The sequence below is a fragment of the Anguilla rostrata genome, chromosome 7 (genome assembly GCF_018555375.3).
Source record: "Anguilla rostrata isolate EN2019 chromosome 7, ASM1855537v3, whole genome shotgun sequence".
In the NCBI taxonomy this organism is placed as follows: Eukaryota; Metazoa; Chordata; class Actinopteri; order Anguilliformes; family Anguillidae; genus Anguilla; species Anguilla rostrata.
In genome coordinates this window covers 9853869-9879917 of record NC_057939.1, presented here as the reverse complement: position 1 = coordinate 9879917, position 26049 = coordinate 9853869, and the positions used below count along the sequence as shown (strand labels likewise).

At 45.9% G+C, this 26049-nt stretch overlaps 1 protein-coding gene across 5 annotated transcripts in view; it reads right to left on the bottom strand.

The window, feature by feature from the left end:
• Window positions 1–26049, bottom strand: part of LOC135258966 (ankyrin repeat and sterile alpha motif domain-containing protein 1B-like) — a 185595-nt gene that overhangs the window by 87061 nt on the left and 72485 nt on the right. For 3 of the 5 annotated variants that reach the window (XM_064342715.1, XM_064342716.1, XM_064342717.1), the window contains exons 1-6: window positions 21909–22445; window positions 21084–21159; window positions 18830–18931; window positions 15062–15184; window positions 9558–9733; window positions 7486–7617 (exon numbers count right to left, since the gene is read on the bottom strand). In XM_064342715.1, coding sequence (XP_064198785.1) covers window positions 7486–7617; window positions 9558–9733; window positions 15062–15184; window positions 18830–18931; window positions 21084–21114 — 564 coding nt within the window. In that variant the 5' untranslated portion in view covers window positions 21115–21159; window positions 21909–22445. Of the gene's footprint in view, window positions 1–7485; window positions 7618–9557; window positions 9734–15061; window positions 15185–18829; window positions 18932–21083; window positions 21160–21908; window positions 22446–22861; window positions 22875–25044; window positions 25329–26049 lie in introns of those variants that run through there. The other 2 variants (XM_064342719.1, XM_064342718.1) reach the window with 1 other exon arrangement.

Genomic DNA, 26049 nt, shown 5'->3' with positions numbered 1-26049 from the left:
AACAAGAGTCCCCCAAGAACTTCACTCGCACTGCACCCCACAGAGTCCCAGACAACCCCACTACAGACTGTTTAGTGGGGTTGCACACTATACAGCCCTATCTGTATCTCTCTATGCCTTTCACTCTTTTTCTCTCTCTCTCTCCCTCTCCCTCTCTCCAAAGAAAAACCATATACTGTATATTTGTATATTGTAACTACTTCATACTGTGTCTGACATGAAGGGAAGTTATAATTTGCTGGCATTTCCTCATATGAACTAGTAGAGATCAGAGTGAGCGAGAGAGAGAGAGCGTGAGAGTGCGAGAGAGAGTTAGAGGGAGTGAGAGAGAGGTGAGGGGGCGAAGGGAGACAGAGAGGGGGAAAGAGGGAGAGAGATCTGAGACAGGAGCAGCTGCAGGTGCAGCTGTAGATCAGGGCTTTCTTTCAGGCCTCAGGGGACCAGCGCCACTGAAACACAGAGACGCATCTCTTCTGCACACAGACGCTCTCACAGCCTCACGCGCAAACACACACAGGCACACACACACACACACCTCACACAAACACAAACACACACAGGCACACACACACAAACACACATAGGCACACACACACACCTCACACAAACACACATTCTCTCTCTCTCTCTCTCTCTCTCTCTGTCTCTCTCAAAGGCCAGGTTCTCCCCACTCTCCCATAGTCATAGGCGGACTCCCACACACGCATATAAAAGTATCCAAACCTGAATAACCTTTTCCACTCTGTAAGATAAATAGTGATGAAATGTCTGGCCTTTAACAACAGAACCCAAAAACAATAACATAGAATCAAATCACGTATCAAGTTCTCTAAATTTAACTTCACTGGGGACACACTGCAGTCCTGTACCTGCCCTGCCTATGCCTTGGGGCAGCCTGGAGCTCTAGATATATCATCCAGCCCCTCTAAACTCCTCTATACTGAACTATACGAGCATCTTTGTGACAGTTCTCGGTAAAAAGCGCTATACAAATAAAATTGATTTGATTTGATTTGACACTGACCAGCTTCATTAAACCCACCACGGAACACCAGCACTAATTTTATCAGAGTGGCGTCAGTGTGCATCACTTTAAAAATGTTCATGCATTTATTTTTATGGTTATCAAGAGGCGTCTCCATAGTAACCATTTGAGTCTGCATGGCTGAGAACCTCAACTTCAAAAAATAAAAACAAAAAATAGAAAAACACTTCAAATCATCACCATCATTCCTGATAACATCACAGCGATTTCCACTAGTGTGCACCAATGAGCTTTATAATTCCTTTATCTTCAAAAGCATCAGGCAATTTCTTGAGCAGCCTTTCCAGATTAGTGGATTTCTTTAAATGATCCGCACTGAGTTGTGTGATTGAAAACGCACAGGTAACTGGCCCCACATTCCTTTCGACTGATCAGTACAGCCACATCACCCGTTGCCTCACAGCACAGTCTCGCACCTACAACTGTTTACCCCACAAACAGAAGTACAGAGCGGTACTGACGTCTAATTATCTTTTATATCGGCGGTGCCCTCTACCATCTTTGCTCGGATTCTTCGGCTGAACTCTGGGGGCTCTTGGGCTCCGCCCGTTCTGATGTGGAACAAAGTGAGGACGGCCGTCGCGCAAACACACCTGTCTCGCTGCTTTATAGCGGACCGTAAATTAGCTTTTTGAGCGCGGCCATAAAACCGCCGAGCGCCCATCTGAATTTTACCGTCGCGAGAAAAGCGTCGGTGACTGAATTAGACCGGAGCTGTAAAACACACACGCCCGTACGCTCATCGCGGTTTGATGAGATACTTACTCAACACTGTCTGTGTAATGTGATTTACGCTCGCCGGCGCGGCCACGCCCGCCTTTAACTCCACCGAGGGGAAGCCGGAAGAAGATGAAAAGGCTCATATTTCACGCGAATGAAACCATTTCGCACGACTCGCGTCCAGTTCATGTTCCATTTAGTCCAATATCAGCAGCTGGAAAGCGGCCCACACATTAAGCAGGTGACTTATCTGTACAACATGCTCATGCAGCTCGGAGGCTCCATTCATTGCTATGCAAATGATATGCACTTGATTTGTCGATAAAACTGAATGATATAAGTAAAGAACCTGCTCTCCATACATGTATGAGTCTTACTGATGTAAAAGATTGACTGAAGTCAAATTCAAAATGTTGACTTCTTGGTTGGTACTTATATAACCTCTGACAAGCATAATAAGAAGACATTAGTTGTGTTACTATCATTAAATAAATGTTTTAGTGTAGCATCAGGCTACTTTCTGAAGCATTCCTCAGGCTTCCCTGTATCTCATATTGTTAGCAAGCTTTTATTGTTTTTATAAAGGTGTACCTTTTGTGCTATTGTTGCTTTGTTATTGATTTTGGAAAGCGCTTACATAAGTCGATATTGCTCATTTCTACCTGTCACCTGTTACACTATGAGGCTAAGTATACACTGTTTTCCATGTTTAATCTTTACTAGTCTTCAGGCTTATAACAAGCATATTATTATTGCTGTTATTATTGATATTATTATTATTAGTGTTATAAATAACACATGGGCAGTAGTAGTGAGTACCACACTGATGCATTAGCTGGGAGATATTGTAACAGGCGGAGAGATACGCATGAATACTGCATGCTTTCCACTGAAGGAGTTCTTTTCGTGTGTGCTCCACAGAGAGGGGATTGGACTACCCGCGTTTCCTGAAGGACACAGTCTAAATTCTCTCTTTTAATGTTTTATTCCCCGAGCACACCCGGGGAAATTCTGACCTTCTCCCCCACCAGCAATTCACTCGGCTATTAATGAACCCTGCTAAGTAATTAATCACAAGTGTCTCCAGGGTGCATTTCTCAGGCAGAGACATATTAATCAATAATAATTACATGTAAAGTTAATTCTGGCAGATGGAAGAAAAAAAAACAAAAGCTTTCAAATTTTACTCACTAAGGCTAATTATTTAGCCAAAAAAAAAAAAAAAAAGTCAGAAGGACAGGGGAGTTCTGCATTAGAACTGCGGTTCTTTGAGGCCCTTGGACATAACGCTAATCGTTAGGCCTCTTCCTTTCTTCATTCACTATAAAATATTCTCTGCCACCTTTTATTTCAAGGTAGGGCATTCAATACATTTCTACAATCCACATGGAGGCACAGCAGCATGGACATGCATGACAGCTCAAGGGCATAGCTTAATGCCGTGAAACGTTCAAACGAATATCAGGTATGATTGAATTAGAAGGACAATCTGGCAGAAACAAGGTCACACTGGAGACAATGAGAGGAAGAGGCTCCATTCTCACAGCCACCTGCGCTTCTCCACATCACACACACTGAATGAGGGAGGAATCGGGAGCAATGGAGAATAAAATAAAGAGAGAGAGAGAAAGAGGAGAAGGGTGCAAGGTGGGGGGGTGGGGGGGGTGGTGACTTCCCAGACTTTGACACACGGCTTGCGTCGTCTGTCCCCGGGCGTGCGCAGGCCTCTGACGTGGCTGTTTTTCTCCAGCCCCTGATTCGTCAGCGGGGAAGTGGGCGGATATCCCACGCCTTGCACTTTATGAATTCTGTGTCGCCTAGCAACCAAGTGAACCTACCACACACTCTCTCTCTATGTCTTTCACCCCCTCTCTCCGCAGAGTTCTGAAAATCAAGAAGTTCCAACTTTGGTTCTTGGGGGGGGGGGGGGAGGAATAAACAGGAAATCCCGAGCCCCTGCATCAGCACACCGCCCCCCAGTATCGCCCACAGTTCCCTCACACCCTCGCAGAACTCAGAAACCGGCTGCTGCCCTCATTCATAACGAGAGTGGGAGGATGAGTCTGTGACAACATTACTCTCCTCGCCTCATCTCTCACTTTCTCCCACAATGCACCTGCAGCCATGAGCACTGTTCTAACCGGAAGCCCACAGAACCAGAAAAGCTTTCATAACCTTCATGATCTGCCTCCCCCTGGACCGTCCACAGGGCAGAGATGTAGGATTCTCTGTTAAACACATTCCTGTGCAGTAGATATAAATGAACAGGTTTGCAATAACACTGTGATAACACATCCCTGGGGAACACTGTGACTGCACTGTTCCGATGACTACGCTGTGATAACCTTATTCCTGATAAGAACACTGTAATAATGCTAATATCAGAGAGTACACTAAAATAACAATATTGTGGAGCGTCGGGAACACGTGGGGGCTACACTGTGGTAACACTGATCTCAATAAGTACATTATGATAACACTACTCCGGCGATTACACTGTGATAACACTGCATGCTGTGCCGGGTCAGCAGAGAGAGAGAAGCGTTCTGAATCTCAGCCTCTGTGACCGACCGTCAGTGAGAAAATAAGCCGCTTTACTCCACCCTTTCTTAACGCTGAGCTAAATGTCAGTTAGATACTGGAGACAATGCAACGTCAGCAAGTCCTATTTCACTCAAGTGTGTGCCACAGGGAAATCTCCAGTCTACACACATTCTATGTGTGGGTGCGGGGCGTGTACATGGTTTGCGTGAGTGTTTGTGTGTGCGCGCGCGTGTGTGTGTGTGTGTGTGGGTGGGCGATTATATGTCTGTGTTTGTGTGTGTGTTTGTATGCATGTGTGTGTGTGTATATATGTCTGTGCATGTGAGTGTGTGTGTATGTACTGTATGTGTGTGTGGGTGGGTGGGTGTTTATATGTCTGTGTTTGTGTGTGTGTGTGTATGTGCACGTGTGTGTGTGTATGTGTGTCTGTGCGTGTGCGTGTGTGTATGTGTTTGTATGTGCGTTGTGTGAGCTCTCTCCCTCTCTCTCTATAACTGTGACTGGGATGGGTCTTGACGTCTCTGGGAAGGCAGTAGACAGTCAGACTGGAAAGCCACAGAGCGCAGCCAGCAGCTCTGCGCAGGAGCACAGCCAGCAGCTCTGCGCAGGAGCACAGCATAAGGCTGCAGGGAGGTAAAGACACGCCCACAGAGCGCGTGCGATGGAAACGTTTCTCTTTCTGCGGACTACAGCTTCACCCATCAGCCCCTCCGCCCGTGAAATCGCTGCCGCAGCAGCATGGGGACGTTACACAGCCGTTTACTGGAGGTTACAGAACGTAAGACTCGGTCTAAACACACAAACAGAAACCATCGGCTACGTGAGCTAGACCCCCATCCCCCGTGCAGGGACTAACTGACACCCTGAGTGACAGCAGGTTGTTGCCAAGGTCACCACGGCGATCGATACGGTTTGAGATCTGAGATTCTGTTGTTCCGAAGCTCTGGTGGATTGGAGAGACAGACAGACAGAGAGAAAGAGACTGATAGGGGGGAGGGAAAGAGAGCCTGATGAGACGGACCTTGGCCCTCAGGAGTGTGATTGGCTGGTGCGGCTGGCAGGATTCCGTTGGCTGTTCAGGACAATGCAAAAAAAATTGAGCTCGCCCTCAAGCCTGAGTCCAGTAATCTCCCTGGTCCAGAATGGAGCATCACAGCAGCTACCTGCTGCTTCTGTTCCGCATGAAATCCAGAAGAAAAATGTCCACTTAGTTCTCTTGCAGAGAACTGGACTTTCGTTGCAGCGAAAGAAGCAGTAATGGCGCTCCTATTTTTTTAATTTTGGCGGAGGAGTGGAACTTTCTTAATAAGAGGTTCCCTTTAATAAGAGGTTCCAAGAGAGCAATCAGGCCCCGGTTAAAATAGCTCAGCCCTGGGGACTAAATCGATGGGTCCCCAGACGACCGCGAGGATGCAATCAGGTGAAAATATCCCACTTGGGTGGGAGGCATCCGTGCAATCAGTTGGAAAAGACAGGGGCAGTCTGCTCAAGGCAATCTTTAATTCAACTTTCCTTTCAAGACAGATTTTAAATGCGAACAAGAGAAGCTTGTTTTAATATTTTTTAATGATATGCACTGCAGAGAATCAAAATGCTGTTCAAAATATTGCATGTAAAGTTAAATATGTGGTGCAAAGTAATAATACATAATAAAAATAAAAGGTGCCAAAACTCATAATCAGTTAAGCAAACAAATAAAGCTACTGAAAACAGCTAGCAAGCTAACGAGCTGCTTGGCTACCTTCACCTCGGTCTGTATTATTAAAAGCACCGCCTCACAGTGAGGTGTCAGCAGACATGCCCCAATTTTCCTGTGTCCCCTGATTCAACAACTCAGCTTCCAATTTCAGCACTGAATCAGCAATTCAATTTCCTACTTCCTGCAGTGGAAAGCAACAGACTCAGGACAGAAATAGAAAACTGAAACGGCGATTCATTGTGTACATAAATTCACCGAGCAGAAGCAGGTGTCACGATTATGACAAACAGTATATTATTGCCGAAACCTTTAAGTGTCAACGTACGGCTCTCCTCTTCAGGTTATTTTTGGGATAATGATTTGGCGAGTACCACGATATTACTACACCGACTGATTTATGTATTGCTAGACTCTTCCTGTCACCTGTCGCAGTGTTAATACGTATTTACGATCTTTCCTGTTGACACTGTTTCGCATCTTTGGGTTTACAAAAAGCTCTTTGTAAGTAACTCTTTTTTTTTCTATTTTTATTCTTCATTATTATTGTTATTATTTTCTGACACTGAGGAGTTTCAATCTGACAATACACACAGTCTCCCGTTCCCGTCTCCAATCTCGTGCCATTTTGTGCTTCTTCCATTGTAATCTGTGGCACGGATGCAGACAGATACTAAGAGCGGGCAGATGAGGTAATAATGAATAAAAATGTCAAATGTCCAATTTTTTTTTTTTTTTTTTGAAAGAGGTGCGTGTCTGCATTAGCAACATCCCGTTTTTCATGTCTGAATGTGCCACAGACTGCTTTGTGTTACCGGTGCGGGGAGACAGCATCAGGCTTCTCCCTGACAGGTATCCAGAGAAACTTCCAGATCTGCGCAGGGAGAGAAGCTGGCGCTCGTTACCCTCCCTGCCGTTCCCATGGCAACCCACAGGGACACAAAGGGGCCCCGCGCGCAGAACGAAAGCTCGAGGCGAGCCGGGCCAGGCAGCCGCGGATGCGACAGTCCGTCATGAGGGACACACACACGACGCGCGGAGCTCAATCACCTGAGTGTGTGTCGCATTTTTTTTCTGAATGATTTCCTGAACCGGTTTCTGAATGAAAACAAACCCCTGCTTCATTCAGTATGGCTGCGGTATGATGTTACGTGTCCGTGAGATAATCCCCACCATTTTAAGGAGGGCTATCGGAATAATCACCATCTTAACACAACTCCTTGAACACTCCCAACTATTTAATTAAATCATTAAAAATGGCTTAAGGCCGCAATGCAGCTCTGACACCTCGTACCAGCTGAGGGAGGCACAAATTATCAGCGCAATAAGACACACGGCGCAGAGGTTTACCGTGGAAACAGGCTGGGGAAACTGAGGTTCAATGTGGAGGTACAGTAGAGTGCAGGAGCATGCCCTCTGGGATACTGGAGGTATAGAATTGTGTTACGGCGCTGTGAGCATCGCTGCACAGGTGCTGTACCTGAGACAGCCCAGGGAAGCCCAGGTTACGGCAGCCATTGCAGGGCGTGAGCGCCTCCCAGAAGCCAGCTGGACCGCAGCTCTTCTCCCCTTCATCTTCCTCCTGGGCAGGGGCGAGGGGAGGGGAAGGGCGCTGGGGACAGGAGGGGGGGGTGGGTTTGAGTCGTCATTAAAACATAATTACCCATAAGCACCCGGTCAACCTCCTACATGTCTCACAAACCTATCACCCAAGAGGATATGTGTCGGGTGGGACAGGGTGAAAGTATTACTTGTGGTCGTTTGTATGATACTCAGCCAGCACAGGCACAAACACACTTTTGTTGAACAGAATACAGTTTTAAATGACAGGGGAATTATATAGGCAGCAGCATGTGACAGATGAGGACTGGTCTTAAAAAAAAAACTGTGGGGTCTAAGCCTGTCGGACTGAGAAGTGTTAGACAGATTTAATCAATTAGAGCCACGTAAAGAATCCATACTTTGTGGTTTTAATCTTCTTTTTACCCACAATTCCACAGGGTCTGTTGAACTGGAGCATTAGATGTGATTAAACTGATCTTGATGAGGGCTGGGTGGTGAGAGAACACAGGACCACATTTCTCCACACACACACACTCCCGCACACAAGCATGCACACATACACACACAACCATGCAGATACACGCACATACACACACCCACACACCCACACAGACACACACACACACACACAAACGCACGCAGACACGCAGACACACACACATGCACACACACACACACACATACACACACACACATTAATGTCCTTCTCTTACATGTGTTCACATCTCCCTTGCACACGTGCCTCTGTTCAGGTCTCTCTCTTTTCAGTGTGTTTTCCTGGCTCTCTGCAGAGCCCTCTGTTGAGTTCGCTCTCGTTTTGTGGGTGAAAAGCCTATAAAATGCTGTTAAGAGAAATCTGAGTGGCACATTTTCACTGCAGATTTCTCAGTGCTCTTATGCTCCGTGCGCTCAAACTGTGTGACGCCAATGAAAAAATACAGCCATTCAGGAAAGGAGCTGATTGCTCTATAAATACAGAGGAAACAATTGTATAACCAAGACGCCTGGGCCTTCCTTCGAGTTCTTGTATGTGCTTAGCACACCCTCTGCTGGACACAGAACGGCATTGCATGCCTCAGTGCAAGTGGCACGACAGGATAGTGGGTAGATGGTAAATTCACCAGAGTATTGTATTGTTTTTGGAATTAATAGGAATTGCATTTTTATGATAACTGTTGCAAAATGAGTACAAAAATCAGCATTGGCTCAGTATAGTGGGAGCAATATTACTATGAGGTAACTCCGGTATGCTCCGTCTGGGGTTCAGCTGGCTCTGCCCACCCATTCAGTATTAAATTACATTCATTTAGCAGATGCTCTTTCCCAAATAAGAACATAAGTGCATTAAAATAGGTTAATAAGCTCCAGCCCTTGAGAAAAGTATAATTAACACTGTAACAGAGAGTAACAGTACCTTCCATTAATGGCCTGCATCAACAGCAGCATTAGCAAAGCCAACATATGCTGCAGAACAAATCTAACCTGACAAAACATTAAATGTTAAATGAGGAGACCGTATCAAATGCATTAGCACAATTATCAAGGCATTTGATATGGTGTTCCTCTGGTCCTGCTAAGTCCCACCACCATTGCATCACTGACTGTGCAAAGGGAAACCACACTGCACCTCACCTTGCTGAGGCTGCTAAGGTAAATGGTAAATGACTGCATTTTATATGAAGCGCTTTACAATTGATGCCTCTCGTTCACCCATTCACACACACACTCACACGCCAATGGTGAAAGGCTGCCATGCAAGGCACCAATCAACTCACTGGGAGCAATTAGGGGTTAGGTGTCTTGCTCAGGGACACTTCGACACGCCCAGGGTGGGGGATTGAACTGGCAACCCTCCGACTGCCAGACAACCGCTCTTACCTCCTGAGCTAAGGTAACCCCACTGCACCTCACCTTGCTGACGTTGCTAAGGTAACCCCACCGCACCTCCCCTTGCTGACGTTGCTAAGGTAACCCCACTGCACACCTCACCTTGCTGACTTTGTTGAGTGTGCTGTTGCGCTCCTCGTCGGACAGACGACCGCTCCCGAAGCTCTCCATGGAGTGGGAGGAGATGGTCTGGCACAGGTCCTCGAAGGAGTAGTCCTTGTCGCGACACATCTTAATCTCATTCAGCAACTTCGACAGCTCTCCCGTCACTGCGTCATCTGCCCATCAGAGAGAGAGAGAAAGGGAGAGCAGGTTTGCACAGACCTTCGGTTATTTGGTCAAATAACAAAACGGTGACAACCGCACAGCAGAACGAAGTTAACAGTGATTTAAATGCAAAAGACGAAGTCCATACCAGTTTCCGCAAAGGAACAGACTGTGATATCCTTTCAGCTAGTTTGGTAAGCAGTCAGGGTTTTCTTTAATAGACCTATTACTTCTTTATCCATCACAATCCTTGTTTGTACCAGAGTTTTTACCACATAGTTCATAAAATGACAGAATACCTTGTTGTGGTATATATATATATATATATTTTAGAAATATAAATTGTGCTCATGACCATGAACCTGAAACAAGCTGTAAATACATGTCACAATCAAAACAATATTGAATATGATGGGTGAGAGAGAAGAAATGCTGGGAATGAGTATTTGACTACTAGACGGTTGGGGATTTGACGGTGCCTCTCTAAATGCACCTTCCAGAATAACGTGCAATTATTATTGAATGCAGGTCTCAGATCGATGCCTTTGATCTACCGTTCCGACACAGCCACATCAACAACCCCACACAATCCGGGCCTATCAGGAGGACCGCGTACCAATTACACTGCCGCTGAGAAGCCCACAGACATGGAGCCTTATGGTGATTCTGCCATTTATCCAACACAGGGAAACTGTGCGAGTCTCAAACAGGCCGCATAAATAAGCATTTGGTGTTGTTTTGACAAAGTACAGCATTCACTACGTAGTGGGAGATCATTCCAAGAGGGGGGCAAACGCCGTCATTTCTCATCTGAGTGCCGCTAATTGGCTTAAAAACCCCCGAGATTCAATCAAAGCCCCACGCTTGACGACGGCGGCGAAAGTCCATTCCGTAACAACCGCTGCGGTTAGAATCTCATTACCCGCACCCTGCACCAAGCCGGCAGAATTTAAAGCTGCGTGCAACGCCATTTTAAACATTTCTGCATGCTAGAGGTTTTTGCGAGACAGACTGGGTCTCTCCAAGGGAGGTGTTTAAACCAAACGGCAGGTATCAACGCCGGGCAGTCAAAAACTTTTTTGCTTCCGAATACTTGAGATCTGACTGGATGTAACTATGCTGCCTGGTCCCGCCTACAGTCACCTCATTGGAAGGCAGACCCGACAAACTTCCCCCAACCCACCATTATTTTTTTTTTTCTTCAAATGAGCATGTCCTTCAAAACGGCTCGGCATGGCTATTCCTGACATAACACTGGCAGCAAAGAAAATAACACCTGACAGGTACATCGAGTGGAGAGATAAGACAAACAGAGAAGAAGGATTAAAATCAGACCTTCGTTTATTAAATGGCAAGAGCTTAAAGAAAAAGAACGGTAAACGGTATTAAAAACAGATGCTGAGGTGGCACTTTTCTGCTTGAAATCTACTCTGTTTATCCACATTGGCAGCATTTCTATAGTTTAAATCTATTGAAAAACAGAAGTTTAAGTGTGACAACTCAGAAGTTTAAGTTTATATGCACTTTGAAAATTTCATACGGCAGTTGATCGAGATGAGCCTGATTTACTAAGACCTTTAACACAAAATTTTAAGACACAAAAAACCTTTCTTTTTTTTTGCACCAATTATTCGTCATGTTATTAGTTTTGTGTGAGCTAAAAGGTTTTACATATGCTAAGTGTCTTAGCAAATCAGGCCCCAAGCACCTTCTGTGGCCACAGCACATTGGTATAGTCATTGAGAATAAATATGTTTGGCCTCCTGATTTCATCCATTTCTGAACTTCGGTTTCTACTTGGCTTCTCCTATTACTGCAAATATTCCTGCAAAATGAACATTCATTTCTTCAATCCTCTCTGAAAGTACATTTCGAGGTAGAATATAGCTAAAATGAACATTCATTTCTTTTAATGGGTAGTGGCATTTATTTCATTTTTCCTTCCTTAAACGAGAGATGGACTAGTCACTGGCTGCAAAATACATGTGTAATACTGCTTTAACTAACATATAACGAACATTATATTATATATGTGTATCATCCATGTATATGCCCTCCACACTGCATTTTCAACAAGATTTCCCATTATTTGCTCTTAACTTAATTTATCTGATTACGATGTTTATGAATATATTTCACCAATACATTTACGCAAGTCCAAGTCATTAAAAGTTTTCTTATCAATGGTTATAAAACACTTTATATGCAGCTTACTTGATGACATTTTAAGACATTAGTGAAGGTTATATTTCTTTGGCTTGGCATTTAAAAGATACAATGCTGTTATCTTCTTAAAATGCAGGCCTAGCTGTGCCTATCTGCCAAAGAAGTACATAATCTATTTTATCATTATACCATTTGTCTACTGTATATTATTGCAGTGAAGCCCTGAATACTCATATTTTCAATGTCACTTAGTAATACATTACAGTACATTATCAAACTTTTTAATGTTTTTTTTTTGTAAACATTATTCATGCTGCATAATAACTTTGCTAAAAAACAGAGAGCATACAATATTACCATTTCTCCTGTACATTTTGTTCTATTTAAGTAAGAACATATTTTAACCAAGTTCCTCTAGCCTGTGTTTGTGCTCCTTAAAGATCTTTTTTTGGCATCAAGTCAACCCCAAACCTCCCTTTCCTCTGGGCCATTTAAGTGTTCTATTTTCACCCCTCCTTACGCAATGAAAGATAAATTAGCTATCTATCCCAAAGGTTGCAAAGTAGTTGTGTAAATTGGAAAAGGAAGTGTCTTAAATTAAACAAAAAGTGAGAAGCAACATTTGTTATTACTGCATTGATCCTTCCTTAGGGTGATGCGGATAACATTTCCCCTCAGCTAAGGTAATATTCTAGGAGTAATTCTACCCAGTTGTCCCCATTTTACAACAGTTTTTCTTATCTTGACATAGAATTTGCCATGATCATGGATTCAGATTTTCATTTTTATCCACACAGCAAGCTACTGTACGTCCTTGTACCACAGAATTCCAATAAACTCTACAATGGGCTCTGTGGATTCATAATAAACATTATTACATGATCCTTGTACAGGGCTGGTTTATGTATTTTCCCCGCTACTGTATTTGCACTGTAAGTTGATTTCCTTATTTATAGCGTTCTCCACAAGAGATGCCACGGTAAGAGCAACACCTCCCCCCCACAAATACTTCAAAGCAACGGTCAGTTTTTTTCATGGATTGTGTGGATTGGACAGTGAGAGCAGGAAAACAACATCAAAGGTATCAAACCCCAAAAGGTATAGGCAGGGCATTGTTTAGCACCTGCATTGGTTCAATGACCATCTCCAGTCCTGCAACAGTCAGACCTTCCATTACTTTCAGCAGCACTGAGCAGTTAGCCTCATCCTGCGGCCCCAGTACCAGGGCAAACCCACGCCAGCTACTTTCCCTCAGGATTGTGTCTTCATTTCGGTAATAAACCAGAAGAAGTGCTTCTGCTTCAGTGTTCCTGCTCATTCTCGCACACTGAGGGCCGCGCGGGCTCACAGTGAAGGGCGGTTGTGGTTAATGAGGATAATTAAGAGAGCGCTCGGCAGATCTGATTGAAAGGCACGCATTCAGAATTAATGGGTCAACTGAAAGAGAAAATGGCTGAACCAGAGCCACGATTCCAAGAGTATTTGTAAGAATAATTCCGTTTTTTTTATAATGAAGTGAAAACAATTGTGATATAAATCTTCTGTTAAAATCCCGCATGCTCACAAACCACTTTCAGCCAAATTCTAAAACCAAATATATATAAAATAATATATTACCAGTCTGAGAGCTTTAGAGCACAGTTACATGACTAAAAAAAAAATATGAATGTGCATGAAGAGACACCTGGAGGGTATAATTTCAGGAGGACTTTTCAACCCTGGACCTGGAAGATCACAGTGCCTGCAGAGCAATACAATAGTGAACCTGGATGGCCGCAGTGCCTGCAATGCCACTTAACCACAGACACGCAGGGCCTTGGTATCTGACAGGCAGCACACCCAGGAAGCTGAATGGCTATAAATGTCAGCAGGGCCACTCATCCATACAGCCGGAGGGCCATAACGGTTACAGGGCTATTCAGAGCAGAGAAACCATAAACCTGCTGCACTACATGGCTCTCACCACTAGGGGTAGTATGGATCACGATAAGCAGCCAGTGACTTTAATCAGTGTGAGCTCCCAGCCTTCAGCTGCTGTAGTCATGAAAATACTGTAAAAATAATTTCACATAAAACATAATAAAATGACAAGTAAAAACAATCATGCCAGATACAGTACACTTGAAAGTTTGCATGTTTGATACTTTATATGTATACATCCATACCATATAGATGTATACCACTGAACCTTAAAATAAGTAGTATAATTAAACTGAAACCAAATTTTTTATGAAAGAAGCCCAAATATGTTTCAAATACAAATACTCAATTCTGTCTTTTTTCCCCTATTCATGATGCTCAAAAATAAATAAATAAATAAATAAAAGGTGGTAACAGGTACCCTTCTAACACAAAGTTAACTAACTCACGCGATCATTTGGATGAACTGCTTTTCAGTGCTTTCATTATGTACGTGGTATTAAAGGCAAACCCAAACAGAAAAGTTGCAAACAGACAGTGACTGTTTACAAGAATGAAAATTATTTGGAATGCGTATCACCCCGACAGGATTGTAGCCTTATGCAAATAAAGACACAGATATATTTCAAACGCTGCTGAAATGAACAGAAATAGTCACAGACAACCAGAAGCTCCGAGTGGCGGCATCTGCTGAGACTGGAACATCTCATTACTGTAAGTCACATCCAATCAAGCGACGTGTTTCAACCTGCAGCTGTGAACGCCTGGCTCAAATAAAGCACTGACAGCTTCATTCGCCATTTCAATCAGAATGCTCCCTCAATATCATGCTCCTATCAGCATGTCCGTTCTATAACACACTCTCATCTGCAAATGCAGTACACTCTGTAACACACACCCATTGGTACATACACTCTATAACACTCTCAGCTGCACATACACTCTCTCTCGAGCCTTTAGGCTGCCAGTGGAAGGCAGCTATGCACAGCTATGAGCGTATTCTACCCCCGGGTCCTTAGAGTGGATAAGTCTCAGGCTTTGTGTTCTAAGGGCAGAGGTTAGGACTTGTGGTTTGGCATGAGCAGCTGGGGCAGAAACAGGAAGTCGCTCACAGAGCCAGAGGCCGGGAGCTCACCGCTCTCAGGCTGAGCCTCTGACCGTAGAGGCCAGTTCCCTCCCCTGTACGGAGTTAGCGCGGAGGGTGAAGGAGTGTAAAAGAGACCGAGGAGGTGGGCGGGATTATGAGAGCTTACTTTTGATCTTGAGGGACGGCGAGGCAGCTGGCGTTGACACGGACGTGCGGGGAGTGGGGACAGGACACTGCCGAACGGGCTCTTCCGCTACGCTCTTACTGTCCAAGTCCTCCATCATGTACTCTATACAGGGAGAGAGAGGGAGGGAGGGAGGGAAGGAGAGAGGGAGAGAGGAGGAGGGAGGGAGAGAGAGAGAAAGAGGGCGAGAGGGAGAGAGAGAGAGAGGGAGAGAGGGAGTAGGAAAGGGAGAGAGAGGGGAGGAGAGAGAGAGAGAGAGCTTCAGATACACATATAAAACATGAGGTTTGTCTGTGAAGGAAGCAATAGGCCTGTGATTTCACAGCGCCTCAACCCCCACTGAAAATAAATGAGAGCCAGCACGAGTCAGTGGTCCATGGGGAAGGATGGTGGGGGGGTTGGGGGGGGCATACAGAGAGGCTGAAAACACTGAGTACTAGAGAGGTAAAAAAGAAGCCATTCTGAGGAGGAGTAAATGGGCCCCTTCAGGGACAGGAAACAAAGAGCCACATTTAGGCTAAGGCTGCAGAGGAACTCCAGAGACACACACACACTGCCTGTGCTCTTCAGCAGAACCAGGCATATCATCAGCCACTGTCTAAACACTGAATCACAAAACATAAAAGTGGAGCAAGACAGCCTCGGTGCGCTGTTATGCCGCCTGGAACATATCCGAGGCACTGGTTGTGTGTCTAGGGCGGTCAAGATAACCGATTATCCACCATACGATTATGAAAATTCATACGATGAAATTTCTATCATTGTGATGATGGGGTTTTTTTTTAATTGTGTGTGTTTTCAATTATAGAATAAGAAACAACAGTAATGTTATCTGCTTCAGTCTACGCATCTGCTCCTGTACACCTCTACCCCTTCATGTGAGCGGTTGTGGCCGACACAATGACCTCAGCCGACAGGCCGACAGGCAAACAGGGAATGTGGGGAGAGTAGGGACGATGTTCTCAACGTGAGCTAATGATTCTGAAACTGAAATTAGCCTACGATGATACTTTTTTTGCCGAAAACAAAAAAAAAACAACTGTAGTTTTAATGGACCCTACAGATTAAGCAAAGAGCCTGGTCATTTTTTTGGTCCTTCAAAAAATCAAAACCCTGTTGTTTTTCAGGCTTGGGGTGGCAGGATAACCACCATCACGCTCCTTCGCAGGAAAATCGAGCGAGGAAATACAACAAGCGCTCCATCAGAGCGGGTATTTAGTACCACAGGAAGTGTAGTCACCCCTGTTTGGTATGCCTGGAAGCCCAACAGCGAGCGTGCTTGTCTTCGTTGCAGTGAATTCTAAGGAGGATGTCTAAAACAAACAAACAAATAGTACGTCTTTCTTTATGATTAATTATTGGGCCCTTTAGGCCCAATCATTTTTATTTATTTGTTTTATGCTAATGGAGTTATTGTAATTAATTTATTTCACAATGGTTGTAGGCAGAAAGTGTGCGTGGATGACATCTTTATCGAGAAATAAGATCTGTCACTGTTCTTCTTGTTTCGCTCCATTTTTCAAATTCAATAAAAGGCTCTTTTTTTTTAAGAAACAGTGGATGTGTACCACAGTATGCTAATAGTGGGCTTCAGCAGTAGCCAAATGAATAACATTGAGGGTTAATGATGGTTTTACATGTCCTACAGTTAGGAGGCTACATAGCAAAAAATGGCTCCCAGCACCCCCCTCCCCCCACCATGATTTGGCTAAGGATTATCTGTCACCCAAATTTAGTCATTGTGACAGCCCTAGCTGTATCCAAATTATATGGCATATTCAAACTGTCACATTTATATTATGTGAAATACAGTATTTTAATATTTCAGTCATGTGCAGACTATACGAAATGATCATTTTCAATGAAATGCTGAAAGCTATAATAACTATTGCTCTCTTGAACATTTCACGTATTGCAATATGTGGGACATTCGCCATGTCCTAATTATTTGAAAAACTAGGAGATATAAGGCATCCTGCTTAAATGTCATTTGTCAGTGATATTCTCTCACACAAAATGTGTCCACATTGTGTTGCCTGTCCTGTCACATTCATTCTCTGTTTCATAGAGGACTTGACATAAGACCCGTGAAATTGAAAAAAAAAATGAGAACACATTAACACAAATATCAGCCATCGCACAAAATGTACTCGGTTCAAGGGGATGAGGCCACCGCGGTTGAAAAATAAAGGACTGCAGTCAACGCTGCTGTGAACGGAATACACAGAGCAATACCTGACATCCAATAATGCAACATATGCAGTTCTGTAAGACTGTGTGTTCCAGTTCTGAGTTCCAATGGAATCAAGAAAACAAATGTAGACAGGAAGTTTAGAGTCCCTTGAAGGTGGAGACGACACACTGCTTTCTCTCAGTGACATAGTGCTTCTGTAACATGTTCCTACTAATAAAGAAACTTCCCCCTCCAATTAGAAACCCCTGTGTCTCCCCTCTTTTCCAAGTGAAAAATAAACAGATCCTCGTAAAAAAAAATGCAGACCACAATCAATTGGGCCCAACAGCACTATGCAGTTAAGGTCCTCTCCAAGGATGACGGGCAATTCTTGCAGATTGATCTGAGATATTTTGGGATGGCTTGCTCTCACTCTCTGCTACACTCTCTCCCTGACCTCCGCCGTACATTGCTCATTGTGACAGCTCGCGCTTGTTAAGGTTTACAGAGGGAGAAGAATCGATGGGTCCAATCACTCATGAGAGAGTAATGTCTGCTCGGGCCCTGGTGTCTACTGAAACGCCCCTGTGACACTGCTGCGACAATGTTCATCTACGGAAATCTCTCTCTGTCAGTCTCTCTCTCTCTCTGTCTGTCTCTCTGTCTCACTCTGTCTCTCTTCTTCTCTCTCTCTCAGTTGGCTTTGCTGGCATGTCAAGCCCTATGTGTACTGCCAATGCATGATGGTGTATATCAGACAACAAGAAAAAATGATTTCCCTGGGTTCTATTTACTTCTGTCTGTACTGTATAAGGCCAGGTCGATGCTCCCGTTTGACTTATTTTTAACACTCTAGCTCAGAGTTTGTTCCCCTGACATCTGGGGATTTTCCGAAACGAGAACAAGTTTGGTCATATTTATACTGCCAGAGCCCAGCTGTGACAGCACACCGCGAGTACTTCCAGGCCATGCCGAAATCTGTCCTTCCCTCCGTTTGAGCCCAGGCACACAATGTGTATCAGTGCGCCGTGACAGGCCCGTGATAATACTTGTTGTTTCGGTGATAGCTCAGTGCCGTACGTGACCATGCGCACACAGTTTCTCTCTCCTATCGGGACTCTGCTCACACCCTTACAGGGGGAGACCAGGACACAGGAAACAGCCCTGAGGACATCGCGCGCGCGCTCCTGAGGCGTCGCCGCTGCAGCCTGAGGAAACCTGCGCCGTTTCTCACACTGCTGCACGCACACGGTACAGGCAGAGAGACGAGAGGAGAGGAGCCACAGTGTCTGAGCTCGACGCAAACACCCTGTGGAAATCAGACCACCGCACCTGTCTGACAAACTGATTGGGCACAGTTATAGATCTGCTGAGTGTGTGTCTATATATGCACATTTTAAGTTTGTTTACTATGGATTTTGTGTCAATAACTCAATCATGTCAATATTTTCAATGTGATTATGTGAGTGCATTACTTAGTCATGATTTTATCCAGTAGCAGGCCAGTAATTGGCTACTTTAAATGAAATATTCCATGCTTCTGCCTCCTGTTTTGGTACAGACGTTGGCTGTCTTACCTTGTATGAGCGCAGTGATTTGCTGGGACTTCTGTGCTGGGTGTTCCCTCAGTATCTCCAGGGCGGTTCTTCCTTGGCAGTCTCGGATATTGGCATCGATTCCTAAAAGAGTTCAGAGTAAAAGCCCGCCAATGACTCAGTGAAAAAGATGTCTGTCTGAATGTTGATACAACTGTGATGCTTCCCACCCTTCCCAACATAGCAACTAAGCCACTAATGCTGACACAGCAGCACACAGACCTCTCTCCAGGTCATTGGGAGAGAATAAACACATCTCACCCAGGGTCAGAATCAATGTCTCTTCTTCACTATAAGAATCATCAACACCGCTAGCTGTTCATTAGCCTCCTCCAGCAGCCTCACTGTAGAATATGGCCGCTCTCATGTGGAGTTCAAGTCCCCACGTGTCTCCTTCACGTTGAATGAAATGGTTACTGTCTCCTCTCAGTGACTCACAATTGTCTCCTATGTGACTCCCTCCTGTCTCAACCTCCCTCACGCATCTGAGCGCTGGCTCTCCTGTTCAGTCTGAGAGTCCAAGCGAATGTCAAGGCAAAGAAAGTTCCAGAAACATTTCCCTAATGCAGCATGAGGTGGGAAGTGGCACTGAGCACCATCTCTTCAGCACGAGGGAAGGCTAAACACGCCAATACGTGTCCAAGTCCCACTGGTGTATTCCCGTGTAATCTCAGACACTGTCTAGTCCCTGATACCAAAGTGGGAAGCTGGAACAGATGTGCATGCATGGATGCAGACGCACGCCCACACACACATTCATGCATACGTACTTGGCAGCATACACACACACATTCATGCATACGTACTTGGCAGCATACACGAACGCACACATACACACACCCACACATGAATTCATGTACACATACATGGCGGCATACACACACACGTTCTCACACGCACATGTGCGCACACACATTCTGTAACCAAGCAGATAAAGAAAAAAAACTTAACATTTCAGAAGCTGAAATAAAGTTGCACAGTTGAATAGGTGGGAGAGATACACACAACTAAAGACCGTTTCTATTCGACCTCTCCAGCACCTGGTTACCGGTCATTATTCTAGAGCATGAATCATAGGCACTGATAAATGTATAATTCAGCGCAAGGTTGAAAACTAACTAAAGAAAAGAGTGTTCAACACCGCCACTGAAGAACATGGATATTTCCTCTGGCTGAAGGTCAAAGCTTTTTAGAACTACCGCAGTTAGGAGTCAAGGACAGAGTAGAATGAAAAAAAAAGCCATTTTACAAAGCGGAGCCTCCCTGTGTATCTCAAGCAGTAAACTTCCCTCTGAGCCCATCTTTTCATTTCGGGCGGATACAGATTTGGTCTGAGCGGGAAGTTCACAGCGGTTCCTCTGGCACAAATCAGCTCCAATGGAGAGGGGTCAGGAGTGCGGGTACTGCCCCACCCCGCAGAGAACACATAAATCTTGTGCCGAGTGCAAAAAATGTTGTTGGGAGCTATTTGTCGGAGCTGTTGTTGGAGGAAACAGGAAGTGCTTGAAGAAAGCATTTCAAGGAGCCAGGGAGGCCCCCCCACCCCTTTCTCTGTGATTGGGGAGGGAGAGTCTACCAGGATGCACTACTGGCCACACCATTCATCACTGACCTTACCCTCAATGAAAAAGCCTCAGAAACAGCTCACAGTAAACAGTGAACAAGCAGTTCGGAACATTCACCCCCCACCCCCCACCCCCAATCTCTCCAGACTTTCACTTTTATTTACTTACTGTCTGATGCAGAAGTGCCAGAGCAGGAATATGTGATATTTTATTTTTGTTTCTGCTCTGTAGATTTTTTGCTTGTTTGTTTAAAGACATGACTCATTTTTAGTTACCCAGCTTTGTTTTTCTAGCTGGTATTCTTTGCACAGTCTGAATTATTTATATTTTCGACAGCTGAAAACAAACAGCTTTAAAGAGTCGAGTCTCTGCCAGATTCAAATTCAAGTGATCTTGCTCTTGCCCTTCCTAGCTCTCTATAAACTTCATTGAACAAAAAAAATCTTCCTTCTAACAATAGCCCTCATAAAAATAAAAGCATCCTCAACATGTTAATGGTAGTAAATCCACTGTGGCCCGCACTGCACTCAGCTGAACTCAGGGCCGTGGGGGCAAGCCAGGTACACTGGGATACGAAATGCTATGGGGAAAGGGGGAGGAGGGAGGGGCCGAGCTGCTTTCTCTTCCCTCCCAAACTGCGTGAGAGATCAGGAAGAGCAGCCAAAACGTACCTGAATCTAGCAGGAGCCGCACCACGTCCATCTTCCCAAAAAGAGCGGCCTCATGAAGGGCACTACCCTTCTCCGTCTGAAAGAGAGAGGGAGAGAGAGAGAGGGAGGGAGGGAGAGAGAGGCAGAGAGAGAGATAGAGAGAGAGAGAGGAAGGGAGGGAGGGAGAGAGAGGCAGAGAGAGATAGAGAAAGAGATAAATAAAACAGTACTACAAGCAAGTAGTTTAAAGGCAAAATTAACTGAATTGACTAAAGGTCAAATGAAGAACAGTGTACCTTTACTTAAGGTATAAAGATATTTAGTTGACAGCACCTCTAACCTGCAATTTGGCTTTTGTGTGTCCCCAAACGTGTGTACAGTGTGCACACTTTTCTGTACGTGTATGACGAAGCACGGTCAACATCAACAGCAAGCCGTAAGCTAAAGGTTCAGCCAATGTTCAGCCTACAAAGCTATCCACACACACCACCAACCTCAGGGAGCACCGCTGAACACTGAAATTGTGTTACAGCTGTCCCAGACGCCGGAATTACCTCACTAATGCTAGAATTACATAAGCTGTGTCATTTCACACTGCTGCTCATATTTACTGCTGTACCGCAGATCAAAAACAAAATATCAAATCACATTTATTTGTACAGTACACAGAAAAAGCCCCAGATCCATGTAGAAATGGAATGATCCATAGGCAGAAGCAATTTCCCACTCAGTATCTTAATGCACATAATTAGCCACCCCATGACTCAGCACAGAAAAGCCTAACAGATGGCCATTTGCATCAGACCAGATACTCGGTAAATGTACGTGCACTGTACCGTACCGTACCTCCTCCTCCTCCTCTATGGCTCCACACTCAGAGTGGCAGAATAAAACCGCGCGCTCGCTGCGTCACCAGCTGCCCCGATATTCTTCCTCCTCCAAACGCCACTGATCCCGCCGCTCTTCTGGGGATTTCTGGATCTTTCCGCAGAGCCCGAGCCTGAGCTTACAGACACAGCTGAGCTCAGGTGGCTCAGAGAAGCAGGCAAGGGAGTCGGGGCTCAGGACCAGAAGAAAGAACGAGCCAAGAGGACGAGGTCATGAACCTCGCCACCCCCGTCTAAAAAATCCACACCACGGGAACCAGCTGACAAGAACCTGGCCGGGGAACCAGGACGAGCGAAACCAGCTGAGAAGAACCGGGTCAGAGAGCCGAGCTGGGGCCTGGGCTACTAGAGAACCAGGCCGGGTCGCAGGACAAAAACAGGATGGCGAAAACCGTCCCACAGCCGCAGAGCGAGAGATGCGGATCGATGGCAAACAAAGGTAGTCAGCAGCTCCGAGCCACAGGAGAAACACTGTACAAAGCCAGCTTCTCCTTTCAGGATGGGCCCAGCTTGTATATGGAGGGTGGGGGTGAAAGGGGGGCGGGGGGAGGAAACGCTGGCCAAGAACCCTTTCCTGTGCCGTTTCCCATGCCGATTGGGTGGTGATGTCACGGGGGGGGGGGAAATCAATTCACTCTCGCCGCGCTTCCAGGAATTGAAGCCAGCTGGAGATGGTCTTCCTCTCGGCGTATCTGGGTCAGGCGCTGGAGCGGGGGCCCCCCTGCCCAGCAGCCTCTCCCGGGCGTGGCGAGCCGCAGTACCACCTGGCCGCGCTCGAGGGGGGGGCCGCTGTCGCTGTCGCTGTGCAGGACCCCCCCAGGCGGCCACCGGCGTCGTCGTCGCCGCGGTGGCCGTGATGCGCATGAAGACAAACGCCGGACGGGCCGGCCTACCGAGAGGCCTGGCGCACACCGCGGAGTTCACTCTCCCAGAGAACCGCCGCGCCGCACTGCACCGCGTACGCACAACTCAGCTGACTGCTGACAGATGGGTGCTTACACCAGCATCATGCCAGTTTTATTAAGTCATTTTAATGATGTGGCTTTATCACTCTCTGCTGTTTGCACCTGCTGTTGAGGCATTTTTTATGGGGTTTTTTTTTTCTCTTCTTCTTTGTCATAAACTCTAGCAATCTTGTCAAAGTTTTTAAAAATCAGGTTTTACCACCTTGAAAACAGGTGGTTCAATGGGCCATTGTTTCCTGCTCCGGAACATTCCACATTACAGCTCAGCAGTACCCAGGGGGACTACCCTGCACATCGGTGGTGCCTGAGGCCTTATCCCTCTTCAGTGTAAAGTGCTTTGAGGTAGTGAAAGGCGCATTTGAAAGTTAACCCTCCTGTTGTCTTCATAGTATGCAAGCACCCCAAGTTCACAGGGTCAAAAATGACCCACACTTGGCAGAACCCCTGTAATCTTTGTTGATAAGCTGATTTGCAGAGGACATTCCTCTATGCAAAGGTTGGGATTATATGACGATACAACTAACGAACATTTAGTTTGATTTAGTTTGTGTGTATACCGTGTGAGCATGTGTGTGTGTGTGCATGCGTGCGTGTGTCCGTGAGCATGCATGTGTGTGTGTGTGTGTGTGTGAGTGTGTAATGGGGCTGTGTGTAATTCAATGACCTCAGTAGAGCTGACTGTGCAGTTCGCTCAGCTTCAGCTTCCTCTGTCGGGAACAGTGTGTGTGTGTGTGCGCGTGTGTGTGTGTGTGTGTGTGTGGCCACACATGGGAGACATGAGAGGAGTCTGAAAAGTAGATGCATTATTCAATATTTATTACACAGGGAGGAAAATTGAGAGGGTGGACTGTAATTATCAGCACACTCAGTGGCCACACACACACACACACACAGACACACACCATAATCCAGCCTGACATGAGTCCCTCTCTCCCTGATGCTATTCCCACAGCATACAGTAACTCCCAAACTCCCAGCATGCACCTCTCCATCAGCCTTGCTCTCAGTGTCTGTGTGACAGTCCTTTCTGCAGGAACACACTGAGATAACAGAGCTAACGCATCTGACATACTAACAGCGTGAAGCTCAGCAGACCAGAAGCACACACAGAAATAACACAGGCACAGAAATACTAAGGAACATTCAGGAAAGAACATCCTCTACCTGCTCCTCTTAGGTATTTCTCTGACAAACCGTTCAGGAGCAAGCTGCTTCTCCAGGCCAAAACGCAGTGAGCGCACCAGCAGGCACCACAATGCAGCTGAACACAAACATCATCGAGCGGGACTTAAGGTAAAAAAAGACTGCAGGTATTAACGGCCGACTGTTAACTGAAGAATCAAATCGACCTCTCCTGCATGTCCTTTTCTCACTCCCCAAAACAAATAAATTATTCATCCCTCCCTTCTGCAACATTACCCATCTACTTATGCTTCGCTCTATTTTAATCCATACAACATCTGTGACTATATATACCTTTATATAACTTATGCAAGCCTCCTCCTTCGTGACTCTATGAATCACTGAGCCCGGCACTAATTTCATATTCCTCCTGTTCCTCTACCTACAGTGTTACATCAATGTTCAGGGCAAGGGTTGACATAAGTGGAACGCAAGTACACATGCACGGGAAAAAAATAAAAATGCGAGCCAAATTTGTGTCATAACCGCAAACATTCGTACCTACTGTATGAATTTTGTTACAACATAAAGTTGCGTGTGTGCGGCCAATTAATGTGATAATTACAGTCCACCCTCTCAATTTTATAGTTCAACCATTTTGCTGTGCAGTCGTACCCCTTAGAGTGTGTCACCCGTTTCAGGGTTCCATTCCCACACAGAGCAGGTAACGTCACCACAGTGCTGCTGACCCCGCCCATTTCCCCGCCCTCCTCGGCCTGACGATTGGCCGCCTCCCATCACCCACCCTCCCATGGCCCCACCCCCCCCTGGCATGACGATTGGCCACCTCTCCTCACCCACCCTCCCATGGCCCCACGTCCCCTGGCGTGACGATTGGCCACCTCTCCTCACCCACCCTCCCATGGCCCTGCCCCCCTGGCCTGACGATTGGCCGTTTCCCCTCCCACAGTCCCGCCCTCCCCCTCCCCCCCTCACCTGGCAGTTGACTCCATGCCGGCCTCCAGCAGCACCTGCACGGCGGCCCGGTGGCCGTTGCGGGCGGCCAGGTGCAGGGGCGTGTGCCGGCGCGTGCTGCAGCCCATCAGGTTGGGGTGGGCGTTGACCAGCATGCGCACCACCTGCAGCCGGCCGTACAGCGCCGCCAGGTCCAGCGGCGTCTCGCCGTGGCTGTTCCGCATGGCCGGGTCCGTCAGCTCCTGCAGCAGCACCGACACCACCTCCGAGTGTCCGTACTGCGCCGCGCAGTGCAGCGCCGTCTCCTTCTCGTGGTTCTGCGGGGGGGCGGGCAGAGAGGGGGGCGACTGATTGATTGATGGACTGATTGATTGATCTTATTTGACAAAGACATTTTAAAAGTGCACAGACAAAGCACAATGCGCTGCCCGTCTCTTTAAAATGCTCAGTCAGGATAACACAGTGAAGGCTGAAGGCTCATTTACATCGTGATCCCACGTTGTGTATTAGAGCTGAGGTTTGAAAGTCTAAGGGCTCACAACTTGGTCATGATGATACTGTCACATAAATTCATATTTATTGTAAAGTTGCGTGTCACTGGGGGAGAAAAGCACAATCATTCATCACATTTAAGAGAAAAAGACGATGGAGAAATTCCAAATTCCTGATATGCAGCAGGCTGTGGCATTTTTAAATGACATTAATGACATTCAACTGATTGATATATACTGTACATGCAAGTGAGAGAATTGCATTCATAAGTACACAGCATCTATATAAAGTAAGTAGGGAATGTTACAAAATACATTATTCTCAGGCGTGATCACACATCATTCATGATACGGCAGTTAAAAAAGGTAATCGAATCAGTGTGTAATTCCCCGTAGATGGTGACATTTACAAACGCTGCATTCGGTTGACATACGGGTGAGACATACAGCAGGGTACACCAAATATCAATAAATTCAGCTGGGCCTATATTAAGTTTGTGGCCGCCCATTATCCTCAGGTGTGGATGTCGTAGAAGTGCCACTGCGT